The sequence below is a fragment of the Sphaeramia orbicularis genome, chromosome 9, assembly GCF_902148855.1.
Source record: "Sphaeramia orbicularis chromosome 9, fSphaOr1.1, whole genome shotgun sequence".
In the NCBI taxonomy this organism is placed as follows: domain Eukaryota; kingdom Metazoa; phylum Chordata; class Actinopteri; order Kurtiformes; family Apogonidae; genus Sphaeramia; species Sphaeramia orbicularis.
The window spans coordinates 34,902,754-34,915,201 of NC_043965.1; the positions used below are offsets into that span (position 1 = coordinate 34,902,754).

The 12,448-nt window shown below is 36.9% G+C and overlaps 1 protein-coding gene across 2 annotated transcripts; it reads right to left on the reverse strand.

The window, feature by feature from the left end:
* Positions 1–167: 167 nt before the first annotated feature.
* hps4 (HPS4 biogenesis of lysosomal organelles complex 3 subunit 2) lies at positions 168–12,368 on the reverse strand. 2 transcript variants are annotated; one of them, XM_030144074.1, is made up of 12 exons: positions 12,006–12,367; positions 11,645–11,735; positions 10,080–10,223; positions 9,858–9,965; positions 8,776–8,892; positions 6,912–7,006; positions 6,740–6,812; positions 6,355–6,479; positions 4,393–5,002; positions 1,839–1,965; positions 1,411–1,522; positions 168–1,166 (listed from the first exon to the last, which is right to left on the reverse strand). In XM_030144074.1, the coding sequence occupies exons 1-12, from the start codon at positions 12,035–12,037 to the stop codon at positions 995–997; spliced, it is 1,806 nt and encodes a 601-aa protein (XP_029999934.1). In that variant the 5' UTR covers positions 12,038–12,367; the 3' UTR covers positions 168–994. The 2 variants fall into 2 exon arrangements, with proteins under 2 accessions (XP_029999934.1, XP_029999935.1); XM_030144075.1 differs by lacking the exon at positions 168–1,166 and adding an exon at positions 1,703–1,732 and having other exon boundaries at positions 1,410–1,522; positions 12,006–12,368.
* Positions 12,369–12,448: the final 80 nt, after the last annotated feature.

Genomic DNA, 12,448 nt, shown 5'->3' on the forward strand with positions numbered 1-12,448 from the left:
TTTGTACTAGAATTATGAGACAAAAATGGTGACAATTTGTTCTCAAACAAGCACAAAAATTCGGAGTAAACTGTTTTGTCCAAATGTGTTTTTGTCTTTGTTCCATTTGGAAAACTTAAATACAGGTTGTCAGAGTTATCAGAGTTTTTCCTTATATACCCCTTTTCCACTGCACCTTTCCAGCACGACTCGGCTTGACTCGACTCTACACGGTTTTAGTGCTTTTCCACTGGGGGTTGTACCTGGTAACCGTACTTTTTTTCATACCAGCTCTGGTGAGGTTCTATCCGGGCTGAGTCAGCATTGAAATTTCACTGCCAGCCACTGATTGGTCAGAGGGAGTGTCGTCACACATGCGACAAGGTGTGACCGTCTAATGCAAACACCAAACACTGACAAGAGTGATAGCAGAGAAGATCTACAGAGAGCCTATATCGACAAAAACTGCTTTTCTCTATTATTTTACTCGCAACTCGGTCCACATAGACCGCACTGTTCAGTGTGACATCTATTGTATATAAGGCATTAGCTTACCATCAGACATTGTCTCTTGGCAGCTCTTATCCACTAGTCTTCAGCTCCATACTTCCGTATGGCTTTCATAACTCTCCGTTGCTTTTCAAGCGTGTTTCGTTTTGCCACTTGTATCCCTTTCTGGCTCTCTCATTTCACCTTTTCTGTGACAAAAAGCACAGACCGAGCATCAAGTACAGCGTCACCTCGATGTCGTCCATTGTCATTACTGTTTACTACACCCATCTTATTTGCGCCAAGGTGACACCAATTGCAGTGGAAAAGTGACAGCACTGTACCAAACTGTGTAGAGTTGAGTCAAGTCGAGCCGAGCAGAGCCGGTACCATGCAGTGGAAAAGGGCTTAAGTAAAGACATTTCTAAATAGGAAACTTCAAAGTTAGGTAAAGAAGACAAATGTCATATTTACATCTAGGGTCATACAGTGTCAAAGGCCAGGTTTTCCATAACAGCTACACAGCTCAGAGCAGGTTGACCCCATGTTTTAGTAGTCTGTGTCGGGCCTTGGTGGGCAGGGTGAAGGCGCTGTCCTGGTGGTTAGGGATGCCCGAGTTCCTCAGTGATCCCCCATGCTGCAGGAAGTAAGTCTCCTGGGCCACACTGCGGGTTCCATAAACAGCAGCGCCGGCACTCCTGTGGTGAAAACATCACCCACATTTGCATTTCAAGCATCAAAAAAACAGCAGACACAATAAAGTGACCAGAAAGTTTTGGGGTTTTAATCCAGCAAATATGAGTGATGGAGTGTGATGTGAGAATCAGTCATATAGGTGTGACTGACTAACACATCAAATCCCCTCCCCCAAGTTTTCCCATGAAAACAACTAGAAACCCCCATCCACCACTACTGCCTCCACTATGTCACTGCCATACTGACCTGATAATAGCCTCCTGCAGAGTTTCAGTGTTACAGAAATGCGAGTGAAGCAATGATGTGGCTCTCACAAAAGGACGCTCATGGGTTGCCCCTGGTCGACCAGACAGGTTGGCTACAGTGACACACAAAAACAGGAGGCTCGGTACCTGGAGAAGACATGGCTGCTACACAAAGGAATGCTGATCACAGTCCTACTAATTAGCCATTAGCTCATGCAAACACAAATATAACCCTAAAACCACCCCCCTTATTTCCCAGGTGGACAAGGCAGGGCAGAAGAGCTTATACTCACTCTAGTAGAAAAGAAGTGAGAAGTGGGAAACTGGAAAAGACAGAATTGCCAGAAATATCAGAAGTGAGAAAAGTTACAAAGAGAGAGTCATGCAAAAGCAAGGAGAGTCAAAGTAAGAGTTTCATAAGAGCCTTACATGTCATCGTGCTCTGAGTGCAGTCAAAGTGGGCAAAGACATAGGGTACTTGAACACCTGGGGGTCCCGGAATGATGGTCCTCAGATGGGCCTCTAGTCCGTTGAGCGCTGCCAAGCTGCTGTGATACTGGAAACAAACCATAAGAACTGAGCTGAATGGCTGACAAAACCATATATTAGCGTCACAAAGACAAATTAGTGCACTCATGTACTTATAAACTGGAAGGGCTGACTTAAATGAATGCCTGAATGTTTTGAAACTTGGGTCGCAGTTTGACTTGAGGCTAAACTGGATTCAAATTGTAATGAGTCACTGTTGGTAGATTACAGAGGGAGATATTGTAATGTAAGACATTAGCTGTGTCACAAAAGCTGCTTTTTGTTCTACATAGACCTGCACGATAACAGTAAAATCTAAAATATGCAACACTGCTCAATACTGTAATAATGACAATCGCGTCACAAATTTTATTTCACAATTAATCGTCATAATAATAATTGCGAATATATGTCTCTATTTTATGTCACTAGAATAATATATGCACATTTTAATGTTTTAAATACACAATATAGGCAGCCTACATTACACCATATAAAGCAAAGCCTTTTATCAGCATTTAACGCTAGAGTACAAAACAATAATACATTTCTGTTCTATTTTTGAGGTGACAGAAATTAAGTTTTCTCTACACTGGACCTTATTTAAATTATTTATTATCATTTATAATAATAATAATAATATACTGTTTCCCATGAAGCTGGAATAATTTTGTTTTCTCACACATTCATCTTTTTATTGCTATTTAAACACATCAGTAATCACTTTTGACCAGTCCCAGTTACACTTTGTCTATCAAGAATAAATCACATAGTCATAATCATTTCATGTGAAAAGATAAAACAATATTTTATTCCAACTGTATGGGAAACCATATATTATCCCTCTGCATTTCTTGTTTTGGTGAAAACCAGGTATCTTCCCATATTTAATTTACAGATCATGTAGCTGTTCATAAAAGCTCAGAGCAGATGTAAAGGGTATTATATAACACAGAACAAAAAGTGACTTTTTTAGCAAAATATATCATGAACTGAACATAAAAACAACTTACTAAAACCACTGTTATTTGTCAGACTACATGGATTTTACTGGTGAATCAACGTTGCAGAAGATAACGGTGTTTCCATGTTTACTACAGAGCCTTTGAATGTGATGCTGCTGAAAAGGTGAGAAACTCATTTTTCCCTGAATTGTTTTAATGTATTGATTGGATAAGTGGTTCAAAAGTTATTAAAGATTTTAGATCAGTAGATGGTTTTGGTTGCTGGTGGCTTTTTAGGTCTTTGAGGGTTAAACAAAAATTTTACGTTTGAGGATTTGAGCAGATTTGATATAAATAAAATCCAATTACTTAAATCAACAAAGAAATTAATGAAAATGACAGGCACCAATAGAAGATGAACAGCTGGTAGTTTTAATTCTACACTCAGGTGCCAATAAACCACAAGAGGATGAGATGAAGTTAGGAAAAAAAGCTCAAAGAGGGGAGGAAGATGTGGAAATAGTCATAGAAATATCATGTGTGAGGATTGTGCAAAATAAAAGTAGTTAGCTGAAATTGGGACAAGACAGTTACGTAATAATCGTGGTGATGATGATGATGTGACTTGTAGTAAATGAGCTAAACTCGCAGTTGCCGCCAAAATGACACCAATTAATCTGAGAGTATCTGACAGTTTGCTGGGGCTTGGAGTGATTGGCCAGATGTGTATCCAAGACTCCATCTCATATGTCCAATGTTTGCCTTCTGAATGTAAATGAACACACACGTCAATAAAATCATTCACTGCCAGCGTTTTTCCACCCTTATAACACTTGGTGGCAACTAGGCCAAATAAAAATAACTTATAAGACTATGTATTAGCTGTCATTTTGGGTTGCGTCACCATTGTTCATCAATGTTATTGTATTACATGTTTTTTTTTGTTTTGTTTTTTAGGCACTTTTGAAGATTACACTTAACTCAACCATCAGCATATTTGTTTACCTTTTGTCTGACTTTAATGTTTTTTTGTAATATTGTAATGATTACAGTGAAATATGACAAAGGTTTTAGTCAAATAACATCAAAATACCCAAATTTATCTATATAATATTCATTCACAAAAACCATTTGAATACTGTTTCAGCATCAGATGTTCTTTATTTACATGTTAGTTGTTATTGTGAAAATTGGGTCAATTTAAATACAGCCTCGCTCTGAAAGATTTTTACTTTTTTCCTAATTTTTGACTCACATTTGCACAAAACTAACTCTTGATAGCTTTACAAGTGACAATTCGGACAAATTTGACTTTTCCAAACTTTGTCACAGTGGTCTAATAATTATTTAAAGTCTTTTATTGTACATTTTCATATCACAAAGATGAAAATGCAGATTTCCAATTCAGGTTTAAATGCAAAAAAAAAAAGTGTGGTATAAGTTTGCGCAGAAGAACTTTAAATAATGACAAAGACATTTCAGATGTGAGCAGCTCAGTGTGTCTTTCTCACCACTTCCTCCATTGAGGCTGTGTCACTCAGGAAGTGAGGCTCCACCAGCAGGACCAGGACCAGGCCTTTAACCCGGTGCAGATACAGCGTCATGGGCACCAGCGGGCTTTCGTTGTGGCTGTTGGTAGCACCGGAGCAGCCATGTGCACTCCCACCACTGCCTCTCCTGCTGTCCTCCCCCACCTTATGATCATGTGACTCCTCATTCCCACATTCGGCCGCTCTGAAGTCAAACACTGTCCCACAAGCTCCATTAAGATGGGAGTTTTCCTCCAGCCCTGAGCTATCTCCTATCTGACTCATTCCACCGCCGTTGGTATGAAAACTGTGATAAAATGATTCGTCCTCCTCAGCATCATGGGAGCTTTTTCCATTTGAGAGAGGACACTGTGACTGCATGGGGGGATGAAGTAGGTCAGTGGTGTTCTCTGATGGGTCTGGACTAAATACATTATCTGATGCTGACAAACAAGGGCTGAAGGACACCTTCTGAGAAGAATGGGTGGAGCCTGCATCGGACGGTTCCGAGTCGGTGGAGGGCGTGTCAGATAATGTTCTTGAAAGGCGGGTCTTTTTAGGGATGGTGTCTTTGTGTGGAGTCGAATGGAACCTGGAGGGAGACAATCAGTATTATCAGGGATTTTACATTATATTCATATTTGTAGAAGCTAAAAGCATAAAATAATGGATAAAATATGCAGTACATTGGCAATTAATGCTGTACATTTTATTTTGTTAGTATTGCAGCAGTGCATCCCTTCCATAGTTTTAATTTTATTCAACACAAAAACAACTGGCTTAATTTTCTTTTTTCTCTACATTTTAAACTAATCAACAAAGTATAAGCTCAAACCTCACTCAGGCAGGAACTTTATGACTGTTTTACCCTATTTATGTTCATGTATTTATATATGAAGTGTTTTAGCAAAGAACCAGGATCAAATGAAAAGAGAAAAGACTATGTTGTGAATTCCCTACTGCGTTTTCAGTTACATTTGAAGTCCTTCTCCATCGTTTAATGAATATTAATTTGTGATTATTATATTTGATTATTTTATTTTTTAGGATTCGTTAAAAAAAACTGCACTTAGATCATCCATGAGCATATTTGTTTAACATTTTCTTGCTAATTAAAATTGACAACCTGTTTATATTTTTTATATAAATATTGTAATGATATTATGATAAATGTTATGCGAAAATGCATTATTTTTGGTCTAACTCAGGCTTGTTCATCATTTTTTAGGACTATGTATCTATTTATTTGGCTTCACATGAGGAAAAGAGCTCTATCTAAAATATCCTTTTAAATGTTTACTGTTTCAACTGTCTTAGTGTTGTACGTATTCCTTATCTTACTGTATTGGCCGGTTAAGTCACATTTTATTGCATTTGTTTTACGTTTTTGTATTTTTGTCAGTGATGCCCAAGACAAATGTCCCTGAGAAGGTAATGCAGGATATTTCAGTCTTATTCATCTTGTTTAAAGTGTCTCTATAAATCTCTATAAATGAAATGCATGATTATGTGTTATTTATTATTAATCACCAAAGCCATTTTACCCATGGTCTTCAGACTTGAGTGCTGGATAACTACAGGCTGTGAGTGAGTGAGGATTTAGAGGTTCAGCTGGAATTTTGCTGCAAAAAAAATTGTTTTAAATCCCACAAGGCCACAAAAGTCAAATATTAAAAATTTAAAATCAGTTCTAAAACTGAAAAGCAACCAGTGAAGAGAAACAACAGCAGGGTGGATGTGATCATTTTTTCATGATTTGGTTCAAAGTCTGGCCGCTGCATTTTAGACATTAAGAAGTTGTTAAATCATGTCTTGCTAAAGGCATGTAAACACAGTAATAAAATCATGAATAGTACGAGTTAAAAGGAAGGTGTTGTAGGGTTGTGTTTCTCCAACATTTCCTATAAATAAGATAACTAAATCTCCATAAATAAAAGATCATACTTGAATCCCTTGTCAACAGGAGTAGACTGCAGGTACTGAAGTTCAGACATGGTCAAGAACACGGTGATGGAGCTGACTGTTCCTCCAGATGAACTGGAGGTACTCGGTCCATTGGGCTTGTGGGCCTAAGTGATAAATGAGAAACTGTATTATCACGTGGTCTGTGCAGGACTGTGGCAGGAAATAATAACCTTGTGATGTGGTTTATCAAAATGTTGGTGAAGAAAAACACTTCTTTATCTCAGCAAAATCAAGTCCTTTGTTGCTTCAGTTTAACTTGATAAAGTTTTGGACAAAACCATGTGTTACAAACTTCTGAAGTTATGTGCCCTAGTTGTAAAATAAAAAGGTTAGGACATGTTCCGCTCTCAGTTACATGTCTTACCTTGTTGTATGTTTCACTCTCATGAACCATGACCTTCATAGTAAGATTTGGGGACATCTGTGTGCTCACAACTCTGTAGAAAAAACAGAACAGAAAAACAGAAATGTCAGTTTCACAACTTACTAATTACAAAAACAGTGTTAGGGATGCAAAGTGTCAAAATGTAACCTACCTTCCCCTGAAAAGAATGCATCCTACCAACACTAGAGGGCAGCGCTGACATGCTTGAAGAATGAGGGCAGCTTTGAGCAGGAGAAGTGGGTCAACCTGAGGATGAGAACCAGCTTTAAGTATCAAAATGAAAAAGTAGGGGTCAAAAATAACATGATGCAAAGTACAATTTGAGACATGTATACATCATTTGAGTCTTTTCTTTTGATCCAACTTTATTCTCCAGAATTCACTACATTTGTCTATTAGTTACTTTTTAGGTTTATAGTTTTAATCCCCTTCTTGTCTGCATCCTGAATGTTTGTGATAAATTGAAGTTCCTCTATGAGTTGAGAAAATTCACCTTGTCCTTAAGATAACTGACAGTTTCAAAACCTTGCTGGATTCAATTGAAAATGCTTTGTCATGAAGCTGTAACTGTCTGTTTTTCTGAGCTTTTTTTTTTAAAGATGTGGTTCTCAGACATATATCTAAAAAGATCTTATAAAAATATGATGTATTTCTGTAGATAAAACCACCAGCAGTATATTAAGTATTTAAATCAGCTCAATCATAAACATGAATGGTATTAAATTGCAACAGTTATGCTAATCCACTATTTTACTGCTTTAACTTTCATACTTCAAGTATGTTTTGCTGATATTTACATAATTTAACTTAAGTACATAAGAACATAAGAAAGTTACATAAGACAGTTGCAATGAGGACAGTGAGGCACCAATCTCAGGTCCAATGTGGTCTACAGGGTCTGTAAGGTATTTCTTCACACAAGTGATAAAGTCCTGTTATTTCCTTCAATAACACACTAAGGTTAAAAAATTTAAATTTCAGAGTATTTTTATGAGTGCCCTTTAAAGGGTTAATAAGTAAGAATCTGGGTACTGATAACTTAATATCCGAGGACATTAAGTAATAGTAAAATTGATGCAGTAAGAATGGTTGTGCTGAGGAAAAACAGTTAGGTTGTTATGTTTCTGTCATATGACAGCAGGGTGCTTGCTCTTTATCCAAATAACAATTCCAGATTTTTTCAAAACTGCCATTTTTTTCCACAAGACCTTGACTTTATGTATTCTTATACTTGTGAACCTACTTTTTTGGTTAAGACTGTACCTGTTGTGTGCAGCAGAAAAGCTCATTTTAACAAATGAATGAATTAATGAATGCATAATTGGCTGTAAATTGTGTTTTACTGACAAACGTTATCAAAACCGATGAAAATCACAAACGTGCATCAATATCACACAAACAAGTTTCACTAGAATCCTTCCAGTACCAACCAGTTAGCCAAATCATATGAAGTTTTTAATATGCTTTCTTCATGTATTTCTTATCTTACATGATTATGTGCCTTTGAGCATACTCTAAAATTCAACTACGAGAGAAACTTTTTTCCATACTTTATTGAGACTTTCACACAAAATTCTAGACTTTTCAAGGCCTGGAAAACAGCGTTTCAAAATTCCATACTTTTTAAGGCCTGTGCAAGCACCCTGGACAGAATAGGTATGTGTCACATGGCTTTTACAAAAGCTTAAAATAATTCAAACAATGTGATTTGACAAAATGTGCCAAAAAAGAAGCAAAGAAAGTATCAGTACTACTATTTAAATAATAGATACTTCATATAGGCCAATAGTCCAGAAATGTCTGGGATTTATTGGTTTAAGTGATAAGTTAATGCAGTTTTGAAGATATTCCTCATGTCTACAGTAAAAAACAAAATTGTCTCTGGGTGTCAAGACAATTTTTCCACTTACACAATAACCACAGGACATTGCGACACACTCATATCCTGTATTTAAATATCTAAGTGAGACAGCAGTATAACTAAATGCAGAAGTCTGACAACAGTTCATACATACATTTGTTGCATCAATGGTTTTCAAGCAGCTGAAGATATGATGAAGCTCTGAGGATCCTGCTTGCAGGTGTGAGAGGTACTGAGCCCATCGCATGGCCAGAACCTCACGACTGTTACGCTGCATAACAGAACAAAGTACAGTTAATAATGAGGATAGATTGTGAAAGGATGCAGAGCACAAATCCACCTCAGTATTTAGAACAAATGCATCCGTCTCCACCAATAAAACATGAAGAAGTAACTTGAAAAAGTACTACGACATTATTCATAAATACAACAATACATTTGACTGGAGGTAAACATAATTATTTAGCCATAGAAGCTTTAGGGAAAGTCTCATTCTCTAGAAGATTCAAGATTCAAGAAGTTTATTGTCATTTACACAGCAATACTCAGCAATGAAATTCTTACTTTGCGAGTTCCCTTCACACGACTAACATAAACGAACGAAAATAAAGGAAATAGACTGTACAATTAAAACTATTTAAACTAAACTGAAAGGAAATAAATTGTACACGAAGCAAGGAAAAATAAATAGGTACAATAAAATAAAGTGAGTAAGTGTATCAGGTGCAAAAAAATAAAGACTGATTGTGCAAGATACAAAATACTGTCACAATGGAGTTCAACATGAGGAAGAGTTTTGCTGAAACACATCAAAGGCCAGGAGTTTATAAAAAAAATTTAAATGAATTGGTTTATCTTACACATTTTCAGTAGACTATGTGGTTTACATTGTGATGTGTGAAGTCATGTGTTTGATGCTCAACCAAATGTTCAATTTAAAACCACATTCATGTAATAACATTATGCAGAGACACATGAGCTCCATACTTTGTTTCATCACTGATATGAGTTCAGTTTTGAAATTTAACCCAAATGTTGAAAGTTAAACCAAGTTACCTGCTTGTTACTGACACAGATTTATTGCCTTTTTACTCCTTTTCTGTCAAATTAACTCTTGATAAATTACTCTGTTGCATTTGTCTCCTCTTTTTGTCACTGTTAAGCATAATCTTTAAATATAAGCCAAAACCGATTAAAAGACTAAGGTTATTACTGGTGGATATCTGAAGACTATACCTGGTAGCTCTGGCGGACTGAGCCGTTGTAGAAACAGAAAAGGTCTATTAGCTGATCCAGGAGCTCACAGACACTTATCGTGGGGACGTCCACTGAGCTGCCCAGAGCCTAGAGGGACACAAACCAAAGAATAGTATCAAAAACGAACCCTCAAAGACTTATTATAAGGACAAACCCAAGTCAGCATCTTACTGTAAACATGCCTCCAGTGACCTAACTCACCCAGAGGAAGTCATCCTTCCTGCGGATGGCGTACTTGTTCCGGCGAAGCCTGAGCACACGCACCGACGAGGAGGAAAGTTCAGAGACACAGCGGGCCACGCCAGCGAGCTGTCCACAGAGCAGCTCCTGCTTATCCATAGGAGTCTGATAGAAATAAATATGAATGAAATACATCATCATAGTCCAATATTTGCTGGTTTTTAAAAGTTATAAACCATCATGTTGGTATGTGCTTGTTGTTGTTTACCATGTTGGTATGCGTCACTTCCATTACCATTATTGGTATGTAATTATTGTTGAAATACATTGTATTATAAGTTATGCAGGCTATCAATTAGATACTTATTATGTGTAATATATATCAGTTTTCCTAATCCGTTTACTATCTGTTATTACCTCCGCCAAGGAACGGCGGAGGATATGTTTTCATCGGGGTTTGTCTGTCTGTTTGTTTGTTTGTCTGTTAGCAAGTTAACTCAAAAAGTTAGATTTGGATGAAATTTTCAGGAAATGTTGATACTGGCACAAGGAACAAATGATTACATTTTGGTGGTGAGCGGGGGGTGGGGGAGCTGATCGGCCTTGGTGGAGGTCTGCGCTTTCCAAGTGCTTTTATAGTTTACATTATTAAGACTCTAAATAGATGTAACTTTATCATTAAGGAAGCAAAAGTAATGTGTTCTGTTGTATAAATCAGAGGTGGAGATGGGATTTCATTAATTTTCTTCTTCCAACTCCTTTTTGAGCAATACTTATGGAATTTATTTTGTTATTACTAGTGTACATGGCAATTATTATACTGTCTTGATCACATCTATTTATAAATGTATTTGCTCTGCTATTAGTTCTTTGTACACATAAAAGTTTAGTTTTTTTCTTTTGTATTCAAAACAAATCAATGAATGGATGACTGAATAAATCATCACCTGGTTCAGACCTCACCTGTTAATCCTGACCAGAGTAATTTAGACATAAATCAACCGTCCACACAATTGCAATTTATCAATGAAACAAAAAAAAAAAAAATAGCACTAGCATTAACAAGCTATGTTATTGTTTTGTTATGTTCTCAATGAAAAAATATCTAAAATTTAATACTTTATAAATGAAACATAATCAATATATTTGGACTAGAATGAATGCTATGAGTATAATAATTAGCACAATATGAATAGTACTACTACAAATCTAGTTCTTTTATACAGATTTTTGAAATACTTAAAACATTTATTTGACGATCCAAATAAAGACTCCTGGTCAGGCCCCAGTCTATTATTGATCTGTCAACTATTCCCTTATCTGATCTATTAGCAAGGGAAGTGGTGAAAAATGTCAGTAAAATTAAATGTCTTCAAATGTGTTGCTTGGTCCACAAGCAAAAGACATATGAGGGAACCAGACAATATTCACATTTAAAAAGCAGGACTCAGAAAATTTACATTTTTTTCTTAAAAATTACTCAAACTCATTACTGTGACAATGGTTGTTTATTCATCTAATAGTTGTAACTAATCGATTACTACTTCTACATACCCTACAAGTACTATTTCAAAAGTCTATCAAACCTCTTCAGGGTAGAAGTAACAGATTCCCTCTCTTGTCGCATCACCCTCTTCTTTCACCTTTGATCCATCATAGAGAAAGAAATAAGTGCACCTGCAAAATAAAACATAATCAACACAACTGTCATGTTTCTTCCAGCTGTAGATAGTTTTATTTTTAAGTGAGTAAAATACCAAATGAAGAGGTGTAAATGGTGTAACTACTGTTCATGCATATATAGCTGTTTTCTTATCTTAAAAGGACACAGGATTTGACAAAAGAAAAACAAAGTGTTGCTCCTTTTGCATAAACTGCAGACACAACCGATGCCAGTTGGATAATGGTTACTAAATGTTTGGTTTTGTTTTATTGGACTCATCTTACCCTCTCAGATCTGGCGACAAAAGCTCAGCCATCGCCGACGAGAAGCTCAGAAAAAGGTGAAGGCTTATCTTGTATCCATGTATTTCACATCCAACAGGCTGAGGGTGAAGTTTGATAGCAGTAAAACTTCATTCTGCAGCTGCGACTCCGGCTCACAAATCACAAATCCTCTTCCACGTCGCACACTGGGAGCTGTTAACAGCGACAGTGGACAGATTAAACCGCGTGGATAATGCGATGGATAATGTTTTCAGACGTTGTTAGCCCCACAGTTGTCTTAACATTAGTCCGTTTGACAGGGATAGTAGTTGGCACCACTTGAGGAATGCAGATCAGTCACACGCAGGGAAAGTCATGTGAAAGTACGGCAAGCACAGAGGGACAAATTCTGCGCCACTCGCAAACACCCATTAATAAAACACAACTATGAACTCTGCATAAAC

Coding starts and splice junctions, on each gene's coding strand:
- hps4 (XM_030144074.1), bottom strand. CDS start 12,037: ATGGCTGAGCTTTTGTCGCCAGATCTGAGAGG. Junction 6,480..6,739: donor AGAGTGAAACATACAACAAG/GTAAGACATGTA, acceptor TTTATCACTTAG/GCCCACAAGCCCAATGGACC. Junction 1,167..1,410: donor CTGCAGGAGGCTATTATCAG/GTCAGTATGGCA, acceptor TTTTCACCACAG/GAGTGCCGGCGCTGCTGTTT.